General features: G+C 44.2%; 1 protein-coding gene across 2 annotated transcripts; it reads left to right on the top strand.

Annotated features, from left to right (window-relative positions):
- The first annotated feature begins 867 nt into the window (after positions 1 to 867).
- Positions 868 to 16,883, top strand: CHI3L2 (chitinase 3 like 2). 2 transcript variants are annotated; one of them, XM_006045624.4, is made up of 11 exons: positions 1,136 to 1,323; positions 3,459 to 3,488; positions 3,994 to 4,195; positions 4,489 to 4,545; positions 8,683 to 8,833; positions 9,354 to 9,478; positions 9,924 to 10,053; positions 11,318 to 11,500; positions 13,968 to 14,084; positions 14,963 to 15,102; positions 16,413 to 16,883. In XM_006045624.4, the coding sequence occupies exons 1-11, from the start codon at positions 1,254 to 1,256 to the stop codon at positions 16,414 to 16,416; spliced, it is 1,209 nt and encodes a 402-aa protein (XP_006045686.3). In that variant the 5' UTR covers positions 1,136 to 1,253; the 3' UTR covers positions 16,417 to 16,883. The 2 variants fall into 2 exon arrangements, with proteins under 2 accessions (XP_044800495.2, XP_006045686.3); XM_044944560.2 differs by lacking the exon at positions 14,963 to 15,102 and having other exon boundaries at positions 868 to 1,323.
- The last annotated feature ends 1,154 nt before the right edge of the window (positions 16,884 to 18,037 follow it).

The following is an 18,037-nucleotide window of genomic DNA, read 5'->3' as shown; positions in this document are numbered from 1 at the left end:
TCCTTTTCTCTTTTCTTGGTCTACTCTTCTGCCCTGTCTTTTTGCAACTTGCTATTATGATTTCTAAACCAGCATTAGTCAGAGGTAGGGGAGGGAGAGGAGTGGCAAAAGGAATAGAATAGTTGTCACTTACCTGGAGTGGACTTAAGAGGGCATCATGTCTCCAGGACCTAGCCGATGTTTGAAGCTGACATTTATCCCTCCTGAGAGTCGAACATGACAGAGCGACTGAACTGAACTCAGAGAATTTGTGCATTTCCCTCCAGGGGCTGCTTCCCATCTGCCCCAGCTTTTCAGGTGTGTCCCTCCAGACAGCAGACTTTCTCGTTGGAGTCCCGTTGCTCTTCCTTGGGCAGGAATTTAAATGGATCTAGCCCATTTTTCTTTTCCACGTGACCCACATCTGATATGTGAAAAACAACAGGCTCAAGGCTGGACAGAAGCCTCCTGGGACTAATACAGAGTGAAAGAATAGGGATAGGAAAAGGTAGAGACGCAGACACACCCATAGAGAAAACCAGGAGATGAGAGAGGAAGGCAGGGAGCAGATGGCATAGGACCTTGAGAGTCTGCACCTTAGAATCTGGGGTACAATTCAATTCTAACAAGTTAATGGAGGTTCCTCAATAAATACTTGTCAAGGTTTTTGTTTTCCTTGTTTCACTTAATTCTTGTACCTAAGAACTGCACAGTCAAATTGGGGAGATAGACATGTACTCCAGTGCATTACAGTACAGTATGGAGACATGAGAAGAAATACATTGCACAGCTTCCCTGGGTTCAGGGAGGAGCAAGAAGGGCTCCACAGAGAAGGCATCACTGGGTGGTATCATGTGAAGAAGAGCTGTTAGAGTAGAACCAACTGGGATGATGACCAAGCAAAAGTAGGCCACTGGTGATGTGAGTTTGGAGGGAGGTGAGGGAAAGAAGAAGGAGACAGATCCTGGATGAAGGGGTAGCAAGATTTGGAAGCCAGAAAGCAGTACAAGGAGGCAAACCAAAGTACCACCTCCTTCCCGTCCCAGGGACCACATACCTTCAGGGTGAGACTGGAGGAAAAGGACCTCTCAGTGGTTTTCCCCACTGCAGCATTTTTTTTGGACAATTGGCATTGCTCAAACCTGAGTCTCATTGCCAGGAAGTTTCACAAGGCAGCTTTGCCAGAGGAAGTCCCTGGAATCTCCTGGACTTCTTCTTGCTTCCTTCCCATAAAAGAGGCTGTTGAAAACTCAGAGGCATAAAAGGCCCAGAGTATGGGCATCCCAGAGAAACTGACCAGGGATATGGGAGTGATCGCCATGGATCAGAAGTCTTTCTGGGAAGGTGAGCTCTGGGCTGATTATTCAGCAGGAGGTTAATGAGGAGAGAAGGTATAACCTAGATAATTTGGACCAATAGAAGAAGTGGTCATTTTCTTCTGGAACTCCAGACTCTCTGTTCACCTCCTTATCAATACCTATTGAGCCAAGATAACTGCATCAGGGACCATCAGATCTTTCCCAGATGGGCAAGGGAGCAGCAGAGGCCAAAGCCTTTTAGCCCATCAGGGGTGTTGTCAGTCTGTATGCATTTGCACAGAGGTGCCTCTTGTCCAGATGGTGATGTATGAGCACTGTCTTGGGAGTCCCATGATTCATGGACTATACTTTCTGCACATTTTAAAACTTTGGAGATCTCGTATTTCTTGTCTGAAGAATGATTCATTGGTAGATGCTTTCTAAAACCATCTCTCAGTTCTAAAGTTCTGATCCAAAACTCTGACTTTCGTGATGGCTGGGAAATTGGATAAAGGTGGGGATGAGACTAAATACATAGGGCTATGGGTGAAGAAGAGAAGTGTGCCAGGAGGAGAAAGAGTGTGCCTTACGGAGGAAAAGGACCCATTTCATCATGTCCTTACCTCTTCCTGCTTGTCTATGCTCCTGAGCCATGCCTACCCACTTGGAAATGGCAAGAGCATTTTGAGTTTCCTGTTGAGGTTCTCAGCCTTGAGTCCTTGGGGGAGCAGCCCACAGGGAGCCTGCATTTTGAAAAGGGCCTGGAGGCCAACCTGACAGCAGATGAGGCAATGAGCAATCTCCTACCTGCTTAGTTGGTGTGCGGAGGACCAGATCCCTACCTGCTCTGCCTAAAAGTGACATGAATCAACAGGACAGAACCCTAGAGTTCACTTCCCCAGCCCCAAGCTCTGTGAGGAAGGCACCCACTTCAGCAGCTGTCACCCAAGTTTCATCTCATTTTTTTCAAGGTTTATTTATTTATTTTTGGCTGTGCTAGGTCTTCATTGCTGTGTGTGGGCTTTCTCTAGTTGCGGTAACCAGGGGTTACTCTGTAGTTGTGGGGCACAGGCTTCTCATCGTGGTGGTTTCTCCTGTTGCAGAGCACAGGCTTTAGCACGAAGACTCAGGGGTTGTGGCACATGGCCTTTGTTGCTTGGTGGCATGTGGGATCTTCCCAGACCAGGGATTAAACCTTCGTCCCCTGCATTGGCAGGTGGTTTCTTAACCACTGGACCACCAGGGAAGCCCTGTCTATGAATGTTTTATGTTCTTTAAGACCTACCCCCAGACTATAATATGCCAAGCAGCATTCAGCATATTATATGCCAAATGTCATATGTCACTGCCAAATATCTCTTCCATTGCTGTTCCTGCCGCCATTCATTTCATTTTTAACTGCCTTTTCCTTCATTTTCAAACCCTTCAAATGTCCTAGTGTGGGTAATTCTAGACAATGTCCCCAGGGAAGGGGTCATAGTTCAAGGACTCTTGCCTTTTGGGTGAGGTTTCCAGGACCAGAGTCCTGCCTTTTCTTTTAGCAGAATAAATGAAGCCCTTCCAGGGGAGGTGTCCTGTGGAGAAGAGGCTGGACAGGACCTCAAACAAGAAGGCTTAGAGCACTACCAGAGCCAGCTCACACTCCTCAATTCACCTTAAGAGTTAGTTGTCTGTACACAGGGTGACTATTCATCTCAGTTCACCCAGGAGAGTTCTGGTCTCCACTGTTGCCCACAGGAAATGATTAATAATGCTCCTTTTCACTCTCCAAAGAGTCCGACTGGACAATAAACTATTTGGTCACCTTAACTTTATTCAGTTCCAGACTAGGCTGTAAGCCCCTTGAGTACAGGGATGGCATTGACTTCATCCTTGTTTCTCTAGTATCCAGGGCAACACTTGGCATAGAGCAGGTGGTTCGATAAATTTTTGTTGGATTAATGAATGAGCGAATGAATTCCCAGCTTGGAAAATGTTTCTCTGTAGGGCTGTAGACTCTGCAAGACACCCAAGGGCTGGGTACCTCAAAGCCTATAGAGGGACCTCAGCAGCTGTGGTTGGATCGCTCAGAGGAAGCACAACTATATGTTTCATGTAGGCACACCCACACCCTTACTACCACAGTCTGAGGCGAGAACCATGTTGGGCTCAACAAATTTCCTTCCTGTCCACCTCTTACAGGTTTAGTGGTCTTGCTGCTTCTTCAGGAAGGTAAGTAATCTGTGAGTTTACATCTTCCTGGGTCCCTTGGGCTGTGTCCTTTCTGATGTTGGGTTTATGTCTCTTCTTACGACTCTCCCAGGTTCTGACATTAACATATTGATGACTCCAAGTTTTTATTCTATGTATCTCTTTGTGCATCCATGGCTCTGTTCTGTCCTTTGAGCCTCTCTCTCTGTCTCTCACCGACCTCAATATTGTGTATCATCTCTCTATCCACTTATATCACTGTGTCATCCATCTATCCATCCACACTAAATCTCAGTGCTCTGGGAATGTTTGCCACATGGATGATGTATATGTCTCTCAATGTGTCTCTTAACTGCAGTCTGGATGCTCAAGAGACTCCAGCACAGAGGGCCCAGGCTGAATGATCCTCAAAGGCTCTGACTGAATAAGTAAAGGAGGCAATGGCTTTGGGGAAGAAACTTGTGGCAGTCTGGGCTCTGAGGTCATCACACTGGGTTCCCCATTGCCCCTCTTCCCTCTCCTCCAGGATCTGCCTACAAACTGGTTTGCTACTTTACCAACTGGTCACAAGACAGGCAGGAACCAGGGAAGTTCACCCTTGAGAGCACTGATCCCTTCCTATGTTCTCACCTTATTTACTCATTCGCCAGCATCAGTAACAACAAGGTCATCATCAAGGACAAGAATGAGGCGAAGCTTTACCAGACCATCAACAGTCTCAAAACCAAGTCAGTAGGAGAGGAGTGGGGAGCACCCAGGGTGGGTTTTGGGGGAGAGAAGATAGCTCTAAACTGGGCCTAAGGCCTTCTGTCGCCATTCACTCATTTGAGCATTTATTCATGTGTATTTCCTTGGGTATAACCCTGATCCTTCCTGTTCTTCTTCCCTCTGCCTCATCCTTTCACTAAACTTAGCTGCTAAGCAGCCAGGGTCCATTTATCCATATTCTAGCCCTAACTCTTTAGGCAAAGTTTTCCCTGGCAGCCAGCAAAAAAATAATCAGCTTATTCTTCTATTCCAGGAATCCCAAACTGAAAATTCTTTTGTCTATTGGAGGGTATCTGTTTGGTTCCAAAGGGTAAGATCACAGTCTCTTTATTTTTTGTTCATTCTGCCATGTTCATTCTTCTCTGTTTTCCTTTTCTGGGGGTGATGTCCTGGGTCTTTGTTGCTACGCACAGGCTTTCTCTAACTGTGGTGAATGGGGCTGCTCTTTGTTGTGGTGCTTAGGCTTCTCATCGTGGTGGCTTCTCTTTTTGTGGAGCACAGGCTAGAGCACACAGGCTTCGTAGTTGCGGCATGTGGACTCAGCAGTTGTCGTGCATGGGCTTAGTTGCCCCATGGCATGTGGCATCTTAGTTCCTTAGACCAAGGATCGAACCAGCATCCCTTGCCTTGGCAGGCAGATTCTTAGCCACTGGAGCACCAGGAAAGTCATGGTACAGGCAGTTTCTAATTGTCACTGCTTTTCCTACTCTTCAAAAGAGACACTGAATTGGGCTTTAGAAAGGTCCTTCCTTGGCTTAGATGGCAAAACCGATCTGAGTTTTGTCACAGGTTGAGGCATCGCCCTGTGTTTTCTGACATCTTGGAAAGAGCTCTGCAGGAGCTTAGGAAACTGAGCTGGGAGCGGCGTTCAGTAAACTAAATTATTCACATGAAGGTTGCTCACCTGATGGACTATGGGGAGACGGCTTTAGTTGGGAAATTTAATTTTTTAAGGGTTTAAGGGATTTGAGGGCTTGCCTTTCACCTTGAGTGGGGGTCAGGTGAGTGCTTTCCTAAAACCAAGTCCTTGACTAGCAGCTGTCAGGGAACCATAGTTTCCTGGGCCATGGTTGTATAGCTGGATGGCCTGAAAGTGCAGAGCATAGGGACAATTGGGTCGGTCTTAAAAGCAGAATAGCTATTAATTTGAAACATATATTACAAATTATACTTCTATTCACAAGCAAATGATACTCCATTAGCATCAAGAGCTAAATAAACACAAATCTGTAAAGAAGAAAGGCATCTTTTTGCAATTTTCAAATACAGTTAATCTAACTTTGAATTTCTTCTGCTTTAATTTTTTTTAAGTGCCAGGATTTTAAAAAAGCTAAGAGAGTTTAATCTTATCCAGCAGAGGTTTTCAGCTTTCACAAGAAATCTGATAAGACTTTTTTGTGCAGCTGGTCAGTATTCTCTATAGCTGGAGTAAGCAGGGGAAGGAAGTAACATCAGAAGACCTATGTAGATGAGTTACCTAGAGGAAGTTAACATACCTCTCTGAGCTCAGTTTACCCATCTGTAAAATGTACATCACAACATCTATTTCATAAGGTGTGGGCAAAGATTTTGAATGAGGTAACGTATGTCGTGTGCCTGCCTTGGTTATCATTCAATTAACTAATGCCAACTTTTCCTTCCTTTCTCTTCTTCTTTTATCCTGAATACATTCACCTATGAAATAATAGGATTGACCTAATTAATTTTTAAAGTCTTTACCAGTTCAAAACTTATAAAATACTTAGCAACACAATTTCTACACACAGACAGAAAAAAGATCAACCTATCTAACTTGTTTGGTTCTACATTAACTTCATCATGATCTCCTGTCAGTTTTTAATGGGTTTTCATGGTAACTATCCTTCTGATTCCCAAATTCTCTCTCATTCATAATACTTGGTTATCCTTGATTCAATTAAAAATATCTTCATTCATTCATTCTTACGTGCGTGCATTCATCTTTCAATAAGTAATTTGCTAAGTACTCCTTGTATATTAGTTTAGTGGTTGAAACTAGGACTCTGGAGATTAAAAAATTTGGTTTGGATTTCTCTTTAGCTATATGCAAGCTGTGTGCAAGTTGTTTGACTTTAGGCGATTTCTTCTCTTTTTTCTAAAGGCAATTTTATAATGTCACTATGCTTCATTTTCTAAAAAAATCCACAATGAAGAAAATAACAGAATCAACTTAAAGATGAAGTTGTGAGGGCAGGCAATACAAACAAACTGTTTAGGCTGTGCTGGTGTGCAATAAGAGCCCAGTGGTTGCAATAATTATTGTTATTCATTAACTTTGTCACTATTATTAGATAAATGGCAGCCTTTGTGTCAGGTGCCGTGCAGCAGTGCTTCAAAATGTGTACCACACAGACTTGCTTCTCTGTTGAATGGTTGTCTTTCCTAAAACTGGAGGTTTCTGCCCAGAGCATCAGAACACCTCTAATCAGAGCATCAGATGCAACTGCTCTCTAAAAGGGGTATCCCTTGCTTTTCTTCTAAGCACTGTGAACACGTTTGAAATACAAGAGAAAAGTTACAAACCTACTTCTACCATTGGTTTTCAGCTAATAGGCCTGGTTTTACTATTTCCTCCACTGTGCTGCTGAGTTATATACAGGAACAAAATCCTCAGTTTTAAAAAAAAAAATATGGAAGTATAGTTATAATATTATATTAGCTTCAGGCATACAACATAGTGAATCAATATTTTTACAGGTTATACTCCATTTAAATAATGCCTATATTGTCTTGTACTGTATAATAATATCTTTATTTATTTTATACATAGTAGTTTATGTCTCTTAATCCCATACCTTTATCTAACCTCTCTACCATTCCCTTTCCCCACCGGTAACCACTATTTTGTTCTCTACATCTGTGAGTCTCTTTCTCTTTTGTTGCATACACTTGTTTGTTTCATTTTTTTAGATCCCATGTATAAGCTATAACATAGAGGCAAATCCTCAATTTAATATTGATTGAAACAAATGAATTCAAGACTCTGAATCTTTCTGGGATGGGAGGTATTGCGAGAGGTGGGAGGTGATTCAAGTCAAAGGATATATCCTCTGGAAAATACTGATATCTTGTCTACAGATTTGGATTTTAAATCTTGTTGTGGAGCACAGGCCCTCTGCATGGGCAGCTCAGAGTCAACTTCCTAGTTTAAGAATTCTATTTCAGATGAAAGCCCTGGAGGGTTGCTGCGGCTCAGGGTCCTCCTGGTTTTTCACAAGAAGGGACTGCAGAGACCTGGGTTGCTTATTCAGGACTGGGTTGCTTGTGGGGGGAAAGAGAAGTTCCTATGAAGTCCAGCTTTCTTTTTAGGAAGCTTTCCAAAATGTGATCACTTTGAGATAGATGAGGCAGGATCAGTGTCTTCAGTCCCATTTTAAAGATGGGCGAGACTGAACCCAGAGAGCTACTTGGTGACAAAGAGGTCACTAGAAAGGACTCTGACCTGGGACTCAAATCTAGATCTCTTGACCCTCAGCCCATCACATTGCAAATTGCTTTTTCAAGGGTGTAAGATGTTAAAGAAAGTCAGAGGTGGATAGTAATTAAAGAGAGAAAAACAGATTTTATTCAGGAAGTATTGTAATAGGGGAAAGGAGACCTCAGGATAGTACTGGACTCAATGCTGGATATAGCAGAGACAAAAGTGGATTTATAGCCAAGAAGCAGGTTGTTTGTGGGTGTTGGTGGATGGAAAATTCCTAAGAGGAAACATTAGGGCTAGGGAGATTCTTGCTAAACTGACTCAACAGAACTCTTGCTAAAGGCAGGCCAGGATGATAAGATATCACCTGGGGGATGGTGGGGGATGAGGATGATACTGAGGGTGATCGATACCAAGGGTAGGGGCTTTTCATTAAGCTGATTTAGGATTCTGCAAAGATAGGGACAGAAGCCCAAGGTCAAGGCCAAGTTGAGAAGAGAATTCAGAGGACTTGGACTAAAATTTGGGCTTCCCCAGAGGCTGTGGTCAAGAATCCACCTGCCAATGCAGGAGACACCGGTTTGATCCCTAGGTCAGAAAGATCCCCTGGAGAAGGAAATGGCAACCCACTCCAGTATTCTTGCGGGGAAATCCTATGGACAGAGGATCCTGGCGGGCTATAGTCCACAGAGTCGCAAAGAGTTGGACATGACTTAGTGACCAAATGACTTAAGTTTAGTCAAGGAGAGTCTCTGCCATAGGCAGCTCCATTATCCTGCAGAAAGAGCTGCAGAGAACCCAGTCCTCCTCTACCCAACTCCATTGATTTTCTGGCCTAGCAATCCTTTCTCTCCCCATTTGTTCCAAAAGAGGCAGGGGTTGGGATAGAAAAATAGTGAGAAAATATTGGGGAAAGGAAGACTATATCAGGATTTCTGTTAAAAAAAAAATGTGTTGTGTTATGTCTACTTCTTCTTCCTAAGAAACACCTGTCTTGCTTCTACCCAGGTTCCATCCTGTGGTTGAATCTTCTTCATCAACCTTGAAATTTGTCAACTCTGTAATCCTATTTCTGAGGAATCATAACTTTGATGGACTGGACATAAGTTGGATCTACCCAAATGTAAAAGACAACACTCATTTCACTGTGCTGATTCATGTAAGGCAAACTCCACATTACCCTTATGTGAAACCCACGGCCATACCAGGAGAAAAAAAGGAAGAGACTGGCTCTTGTTGGAAGATAGTCCCTTCCTTCCAGAAGCCCCAACTCATGAAGGAAAAGCCCTTGGACCTAGTTTAGTGCAAGGACAACATCAAAGAACAGAGCCTCCTTATAGAACAAACAACACCGAAACAAAGCAACATCCATGTAAAAGAGTATAGGGCCATAGACTCTCCTGAGCGCCGGGATAGTCTCATAAAGTTCTATCACATGGATCAGAGAATCTACTAGGAGTAAACCCAGATAGTTCTTCTTGAGTACAGTGAGACTGGTGGTACCCCTGCGTAATGTGGACATTCCTGAGCTTGAGGCAGGAGGCGTCCCCATGTGGGAATGGGGAGAAAAGTTTCGATCTTTCCATCTAATGTGGTTCTAGAAATTTCAAATCAGGTAAGAATCTTAGGTCTGTGCTCTGAGAGGGAGCACTGACTTGTGGGCTTTTTGTTTTTCACAGAAGTTAGCAGAAGCTTTTCAGCAGGACTTTGTAAAATCCACCAAAGAAAGGCTTCTCTTGACTGCAGGAGTTTCTGCAGGGAGGCAGATGATTGACAACAGCTATCAGATCAAGGAATTGGCAAAGTAAGTGCACTGGATCAGCCCCTCCATCTCTCTGCCGCCAGCCTGGCCGACGCAAGTGATGCATGTCAATATGTCTGAGGGATGAAGGGAGAAGGGAAAGCATGAAGTCACTATCCTAACCACATCATCCAGCCAGGAACTTCTCGTTTATGGCTAATTTCAATCCTTCTAACAGCATCCAAAGCTCTACATGAATATGTGTACAGTTGACCCTCGAACAAAGCTAGGGCTAATCCATGTGTAATTTACAGTCAGCCCTTTGTATCCATGGTTCCTCCTCATCTGTGGATTCAGCCAACCCCAGACCATGTGCTCCCATAGTATTTACTGTTCTGTAGTATAAAAGTGAACTGTGCAGCTCAAATGTGCAGTGTTCAAGGGTCGACTGTAGTTGCTTCTACCTCTGCTCATCGCAGAATCTCTTCTTTTGCTTTTGGCAATCTAGAGACCTGGATTTCATCAACCTCCTGTCTTTTGACTTCCATGGGTCTTGGGAAAAGCCCCTTGTCACTGGCCACAACAGCCCCCTGAGAAAGGGACAGCTGGACAGAGGGACAAGCTCCTACTACAATGTGGTGAGTCTTAGGGAGAAAGAGTGCTGGGTACACTGGCTGTGAGAGGAGCTGAGGCCAATGCAGGTCATCTATAGTTAATTCTGTCTCGAACTGAGGAAGAGATGCATTGCCCAAGAGGGACTCAAATAACCCTGGAAGCTGGTGAGAACAGGGAAAATGCTTGGACCAGGCACAGTAAAATGTCACCTAGAAAATGTCAGAGGACTTTGCAACTGAAATGTCCTAAACTTTTCTCTGACTTGAGGTGTCAGTCACCCCAGTCTTCTCTTAATTCTCCATCCTCAATACATTTTCTGAAACCCACATGGATGCACAGAACTTAGTACTCTCCCGTATGTGCCCACATTCCCTATTTAATTTGATCTTCAAAATAATCTGAGGATGGCTGGTCAGGAAGCATTAGTTTCACTTCACAGATGATGAAATGGAAACCTGGCAGATTAATTGGCTCTTCAAGTTCTTGCTGATGTGAATATCCTGAAAAGTGGTAGAAAATGGAAAATCCAAGGGGAAAAAGTCATTAACAAAACAGTTTTGTTGTTGTCATGGTACATGTAAAAGTATTCCTAAAATTGGGCAGGAAGAAATGTCTGGGTTGTATATTTCCAAGCCTTCATATTTAAAATTACAAAACGGATCAGTCCAAGCTGGGTATACTGATTTCTAGTCTGGGGTTTTCTAGAACACCATATGATCAAGTCACATCAAACCAAGCCCCCTTCATTCTTTCCTCTCTCTCAATGATTTTTAAGGATGAGGAGACATACCCTCACCTTCTGTAACTCCTTATTCTGTTCTGGAAGCCAGTAAGGTCCAAACTAGCCTCTAACCTCTTACCTTGCCTCTTGGACCTGATGTTATTGTGAGGCCTCACAGGCTAGTGTCTGATGGCCACAACCCCCATCACCTTCATCAGTAATACAACCCGTCACAGGGTAGACAAATTCCACAGGCTGTTGACTCAAAGGGGAAAAATAGATGGTGACAACCTTGATTTCATGTTTTCTAGGTCACTTGCCTGATTTATTTTCTGATTCATTGTTCAGTTTTCTTTCATGATTAGAAAAAGCTGACTTGGTCACTTAGTGCTGAAGAGCATTAAGAGCATTAGAATAAACACTCTGGTTCCAATGGGATCCTCCATAGTTACTGATGTAGAGAAGGAATCATGGAGTCCCTTCTGTGAATTTCATTGGAGGCTCAGTAAGGCCTGACACCTTTCTTTCCCATACATGCTGTGCCTCAGTCTATCTTCTCTTTCTAGGAATATGCTGTGGGATACTGGATAAACAAGGGGATGCCTGCAGAGAAGGTGGTCATGGGCATCCCCACGTATGGACGTTCCTTTACACTGGCCTCTGCAGAAACTGCCTTAGGGGCCCCTGCCTCTGGTCCTGGAGCTGCTGGCCCCATCACCAAGTCTGCAGGCTTCCTCGCTTATTATGAGGTATCTGGAGCTTCCCTGTGCCCTCAGCTGCCCCCTGTGTCTAGATAGGCATTCCAGCTTCAATCTGACAAAAATAGAGTAACACATCCTGAGTGCTGGGAAGGAAAATATGGAGTGCTATTGGAACATGTAAGAGGAGCTCTGCACCCTGACTTGAGAAGGGGTCAGGGAATGCTTCCTGGAGGAAGTGACGTTAGCTGAAATCTGGAGAGGAGGTGGCACTAGTGAGGAATGGGGATAGGTGAAACAGGTATGGGAGATTGAAAAAGGGAGACTGTTCCACGTTTTTGACTTGGGCAACTAAGTAGATGGTAATGCCATTTTTACTGAGTTGGGGAAGATACGAAGGAGCAGAGTGGGCATTGGTCCCAATCATGAGATCAGTTTTGGACATTCTGAGTTTGAGGAGCAGGTGGGACATCTAAATACCTGTGGGTATAAATAAAAGGTGAGTAGTTCAGTATGTGGGTTTGAACCACAAGAGGCCAGCCTGTGCTAGAGATGTAGCTTCTAAAACTATCAGCATAAAGATGGTATGTGAAGCCAAAGTAAAAGAAACAACAAAACCCAAGGACCTCTTGTACTTAAGGGTTAGGCAGAGGAAGAGGAGAACTTTAATGAAACTGACAAGATCTACAAGAAGGTAGGCAGAACCCGGAGTGTTCTGTGCCAAAGAACAGAGTGAGAAGTGGGTGTTTCAAGAAGAGAGGAGCCAAAAACCAACACAGTACTGTAAAGCAATTAATTTTCAATTAAAAATAAATAAATAAAAGAAGCAAGGAGCAGTCAAATATGTCAGATTCTGTCCTGCAGTCAGACAGACTTAACATCATAGAGATAACTATCAAAGGTGTTTGGCTGTTTAAACCATCATTCCTTTCTGCTCCTCAATCTGAAGAAAAAAAATTTTTAATGTATAGGAAGCTCTAAGAGTCAAACAGTAATTCAACCAACAGAAACTCTTGGGTTGCTCCCATATCACAAAGACTGGGTCCTGTGAGAGCTAGAACTCATTCTTCATCCTTGTCTCAAAGGGCTTACAGTCTAGGTGGAAAGAATGTAGAATACAAATGAAACTAGTTAAATAAGAGTTTTAAAACTATCAGAGTTAATAACATTACGTAGGTACTGCTAACTAGATATGATTAAGTGGCCAATGTGGAGGGCCACAAGTTCAGAAATGGGTGATGTGGAAGGCCCCATAGAAGAGGAGAGATGTATGCTGGATCTTGAAGGATAGGAAGGAGTTTGATCAGGTAAGGAAAGAATAACATCCTACATCTTGGTTTCCACTTGGAGTCCTAGTATATTCCCTCATCACTGGCATGGGCATGCTATGAACTGCTACTGGTCTTGGCATCCACTGAGATACTCTGAGTGTAATGCTCAATTTTTCATCTCACCTCACACAGGGGAATGACTGAAGAACCATCAGTTGAGTTGACAAGGGGAAAAGGGAATGAGTCACCATCAGAGTCCTCACTGAATCACTTAATATAAGGAATAAGAGAGGTCAGAGCTCAGAATCTGCCAGAAGGATTTCAGTGCAGATCACTGGATACACACTCCCCTATTGCATGGAAGATTTAACCTGATTGTTCAGTGTATCACCCTACATCATTATAACTTTGACAAATTGGTATTTCCTTAAATATTCAACTTTCTATTTATCACCCTCATTGAGGCAATAGAGAAGGAAATGGCAACCCACTCCAGTATTCTTGCCTGGAGAAACCCATGGACAGAGAAACCTGGTGGGTTATAGTCCATGGGGTCTCATCGAGGCAAACATGAGTGTAAATAATCTAAAAAGAGTAAGCAAAACAAAATGAGTTTTCTGTGCGGCTTTAAAATGCATTTTTCAATGAAGATTTATCTTTTTTAGTAGCTCTTACTTCTGCTAACAAGAAGAGAAAAATAGCTGATGATAGAAGGGGAATCCCAGCACAGGCACATTGGGAGGGGGAAGGGACAGAGGGAGAGTAGTGGAGTTGAGGTGGGGATAAGCTACAAAGTGGGGAATGATGGTGATGGGCATTGTGAGGCTACGTGTCTGTAAAGCACTTTATTGTTTTCAAAGTTGTCTTTTTTTCCTAACATGTATTAGTTCCATTGATCCTAACAATATTGTAAGGTAGGTATATAAGATACATAATTATAATTGCTTCTGTTTTGCAAATGAAGACATGGGAAGATTTACAGATCAATACTGAGGCCTGATGTGGAATTCAAGTACTCTCTGCCCTCTATCTGTTTGTGGTTCCTCCTGATGAGGCCTTAGCATCAACAGTTTCCGAAGATTCACCTTGAACCATCCATTCTTCATGTTGTATCTGATCATTTCTCTCATTGATTCCTGGAGTAAAGATTCTGATATTGTCCCCAAGACCCTTACCTTCCCCTTTTATCTCAATAAATTTAAAGACGAGCCCGTTAGTGAACCTCTTACTTCTCCTTTCCTTACCAGATCTGTCAGTTCCTACAGGGAGCCAAGATCACAAGACTCCAGGATCAGCAAGTTCCCTATGCAGTTAAGGGGAACCAGTGGGTGGGCTATGATGATGTGGAGAGCGTGGAGACCAAGGTATGTCTGGGTTCTGGGGGAGCAAGAGGCTCTGCGACAGTTGTCTCCAAGCGAGAGGCTCTTGCTTAAGCGGCTCTAGGACAGCAGAACACTCTAGTGCTTGGGGGATAGGGTGTGTGATCAAATGCCTCAGTACTCTGTGTGGAAGGAGAGAAGCCTCTGTGGTGCAAAGCTAGTCATGATTCTAAGTCATACCTGTGAGCACCTTATAGAACATGCAGGAGAGGTGGAAAAGGTGCAAGAAAGAATTAGGAATAAGGGAAGAAGTAAGGAGTGGAGAGAAGGGAGGAGGGAGAAGAAGGGGAAAAGAGCAAAGGAGACATTGGTGCCTATACAGAATGGTCACCCACCTGGTTGACCAGGACAGACTCTTCAGTCTTTCTCATGGATTACAAGGCTCCAGATTTCTGAGTCTACCAGTTCTTTGGAGAAGGAAATGGCAACCCACTCCAGTTTCCTTACCTGGAAGATCCCATGGACAGAGGAGCCTGGCGGGCTACAGTCTACAGGGTTGTTCTTAGACCTTGCTAAGATGTTTGCTTTCTGGGTGCAAAGCAGGACAAAGGCATCAGTGTAATTGACAACCCAATTGTAATTGAAACCTTGCTAGTGATTTCCTAGTTTCTACTCCTCATCCTAGAGGCCTAGGTTTTGGACTTGGGATGTGATTATTCCATGAGAGGTGGTTAATAGCGGGTGGCTCTCTCTTCATTTTATAAGCCTTCCCAAGTAACCCTTTCCTTCAGGGGATCCATGACTCCATAGGGTGCAAATCTACTGCTACATTCTAAGCTCAAACCCTCCTGTGAACCTGACGTGGGTCTTGGGCCTTTAAGGACCCCTTCTAACCTCAGTATACCCTTCTGTGCTCCCCTCAGGTTCAGTTTCTAAAGAATCTAAACCTGGGAGGCGCCATGATCTGGTCTATTGACATGGATGACTTCACTGGAAAATTCTGCAGCCAGGGCCCCTACCCTCTTGTTCAAGCTGTCAAGAGGAGTCTTGGCTCTCTAGAAAGGTAACAGAATTTAGGACAGAGTGAGAGTGGGCAGAGAGCTGGGCAGAGCAGGACACAGGAGACTGGGGGAGGTAGTCTTCACATATTTGGACTGATGAATTCTCAAATTCCTTTGGACCTTCTGTTCTCCTTTTTCTTATTGATTAGTCTGATTCTGTTCTTTTGGTGAGCTTCCAAAGAAGCTCAATATATAACAATAGTAATTTGGCTGCCATTTATTGAGCACAGTCTAAGCTAAGGGTTTTCTTTTCATGTAGAGTGGGCATAAATATTTACTCCACTGCAATTCTTCACTACAAAATCATCAGCCTGTTTTAATTTTCTAAATCAGAATAAATATGACTTTATGCTCCCAATTGACTACTGAGAGATCCAACCTCAGTTGTTATTAATGGTCTATTCCTCTCTCCCCATCCACAGTTTTTTTTTTTTAATTGGAGGAAATTTGCTTTAAAATGTTGTGATAGTTTCTGCTATCAGATCAGATCAGATCAGTCGCTCAGTCGTGTCCAACTCTTTGCGACCCCATGAATCGCAGCATGCCAGGCCTCCCTGTCTATCACCAACTCCCGGAGTTCACTCAGACTCATGTCCATCGAGTCAGTGATGCCATCCAGCCATCTCATCCTCTGTCGTCCCCTTCTCCTCCTGCCCCCAGTCCCTCCCAGCATCAGAGTCTTTTCCAATGAGTCAATTCTTCGCATGAGGTGGCCAAAGTATTGGAGTTTCAGCTTTAGCATCATTCCTTGCAAAGAAATCCCAGGGCTGATTTCCTTCAGAATGGACTGGTTGGATCTCCTTGCAGTCCAAGGGACTCTCAAGAGTCTTCTCTAACACCACAGTTCAAAAGCATCAATTCTTTGGCGCTCAGCCTTCTTCACAGTCCAACTCTCACATCCATACATGACCACAGGAAAAACCATATATACAACAATGCAAATCGGCCATAATTATACATACATCACCTCCCTCTTGGGTCTCCCTCCCCTCACCCCAGCCCACTCCTCTAGGTTGCCACAGAGTGCCTGGCTGGGCTCCCTGTGTTATACAGCAACTTCTCATCAGTTATCTATTTTACACATGATGGTGTATATATGTCTATGTTACTTTCTCCATTTGTTCCACTCTCTCCTTCCTCCGCTGTGTTCGCAAGTCCATTCTCTAGGTCTTGCTTTAGTGTGGACAGTCAGGAGGTCTCATGGTCATTATTGATGACCACATCCATTATTGCCTTAACAGCAGGTGGTTTGGCTGCTGCTCCATCCCTGGGTCCTGGGTTCTGTAAGCAAATCCTATATCTTCTTGTGCAGGTGAGGGTGCTGCTGACCAACCAGGTGTGCTGACATCATCTCAATGGAGGAGCGGGACACTGGAAATCACTGCAGACAGACAACTGGAGAGAACTGGCCATATTGTCCTGGAGAAGGGCCCAGAGCAGTGCAGAATCTCCTAAACTATATGATTGTGCAGCAGCCTTTCAACTCTGAACATCTATGTCTTAGTAACTTGACTGAGGCCTTATGTTACTGATTGGATTTGAAATACTTTCGTTTCCAGGCTTAACTCATAGCTAAGTAGGTAAGATGACCTTGCTGCGTACTCCTGCTGCAGGAATTCATGTGTGGGATTCTTGGAGGTTAGATGAGGCCCTCAGGATGTCTCTTCTCCAAGTCTCCCCTTAACTTTCTCTCAGACCTCAGACTGGGTCTGGCTTTGTTCTCCTGCAGCTGCTGACTGCTTCCCTTGAGGCACAATAAAGAAAAAGCATGTTGTTCCAGCCAGTGTGGCCTCCTTTGTGCAATCTTGGACTTTGTGGTATAAGACTGTCCTCTCCCACCATTTATGGGTACAAGTGTAGGCCAGCATATCATATGTCTAAATATTTAAGAGCCAAGGGTTAAAATATGATTTATACTCTTAACGAACATGATTTTGCAATGACCCAAAAGACCAGGTTTGAAGTTAGAATTCCCAGACTCCTCGAAATTCTGTGCCAGAATGCAGCAGCTTGTGCCCTTGGTTCCCAGCCCACTGGTAGCCCCTTTCCCTTCCCATCTAAAGCCCTGACTCAGAGAGCAAAGACCTCACATACACACTGGCAGATGTTGGAAAGGGGAAGTTGTTAGGGGAAACAATGACTGAAACTGCCCACCCTGTCAGGCACTATAGTAACTATTTGCATGAGTTATTTTACAACAGGAGGTCCTGTTAAGGAACATAGAAGTAACAAGTCATCACCAACTGGAAGAATTCAGGAGAACTCAAAAGGAGACTCCATGTGTCTTACCACCTCCCAGAATCCTCACTGAAATCCGTCTTGGCTGAGCAATGCATGTGCCACCAAGAAGCACAATGATTCAGAGTGAGTGGCTGGAAGCAACCCAGAAACTAACCCCATCGCCATAAAACCCGAGACTGAGGGCCATGTGGTAGAGCAGCCCTGCTGGGTTCCCCTTACCTTCCTGCTCTCTGCCTGGGTGCCTTTTTCCAATAAAGTCACATGCTTTGTCAGAACATGTGTCTCCTCGGATGATTCATTTCTGAGTCATCTCTTAGACAAGAGAATACTCATGGGCCCTGGAAGGGGTCCCCCTTCCTGCAACACAGACATCTAGGCTTTTGCATCCAAAGTTTGTCTTCACTCCACCCTGGTGCACGTGCACACACACACACACACACACACGCGTGTGCTCGCGCATACAAAGATCCTCCGGCAAGTGTGTTCACACCAGCCTTGTGGTCCACATTCAGGATGAGTGAACAGGGAAAAGGGCTGCACAAGATCTGAAAGTGGGAACAGGCTGTTTGGCTACTTGTGCAGGAACCCTGGGTATTCAGATTAGAGTTAAAAAGAGCAGGGGTGTGGGCTTCAGGGCTAAGGATGTGCCCTTAGCCCTGCCATCTACTCACCTCATAGTGAAGGCTGCAGCTGGAG

Source organism: Bubalus bubalis, chromosome 6, assembly GCF_019923935.1.
Source record: "Bubalus bubalis isolate 160015118507 breed Murrah chromosome 6, NDDB_SH_1, whole genome shotgun sequence".
Taxonomy (NCBI): Eukaryota; Metazoa; Chordata; class Mammalia; order Artiodactyla; family Bovidae; genus Bubalus; species Bubalus bubalis.
This window is presented reverse-complemented; position numbering and strand designations above follow the sequence as displayed.

Coding starts and splice junctions, on each gene's coding strand:
- CHI3L2 (XM_006045624.4), top strand. CDS start 1,254: ATGGGCATCCCAGAGAAACTGACCAGGGATATGGGAGTGATCGCCATG. Junction 1,324..3,458: donor TCAGAAGTCTTTCTGGGAAG/GTGAGCTCTGGG, acceptor CACCTCTTACAG/GTTTAGTGGTCTTGCTGCTT. Junction 4,196..4,488: donor ATCAACAGTCTCAAAACCAA/GTCAGTAGGAGA, acceptor CTTCTATTCCAG/GAATCCCAAACTGAAAATTC.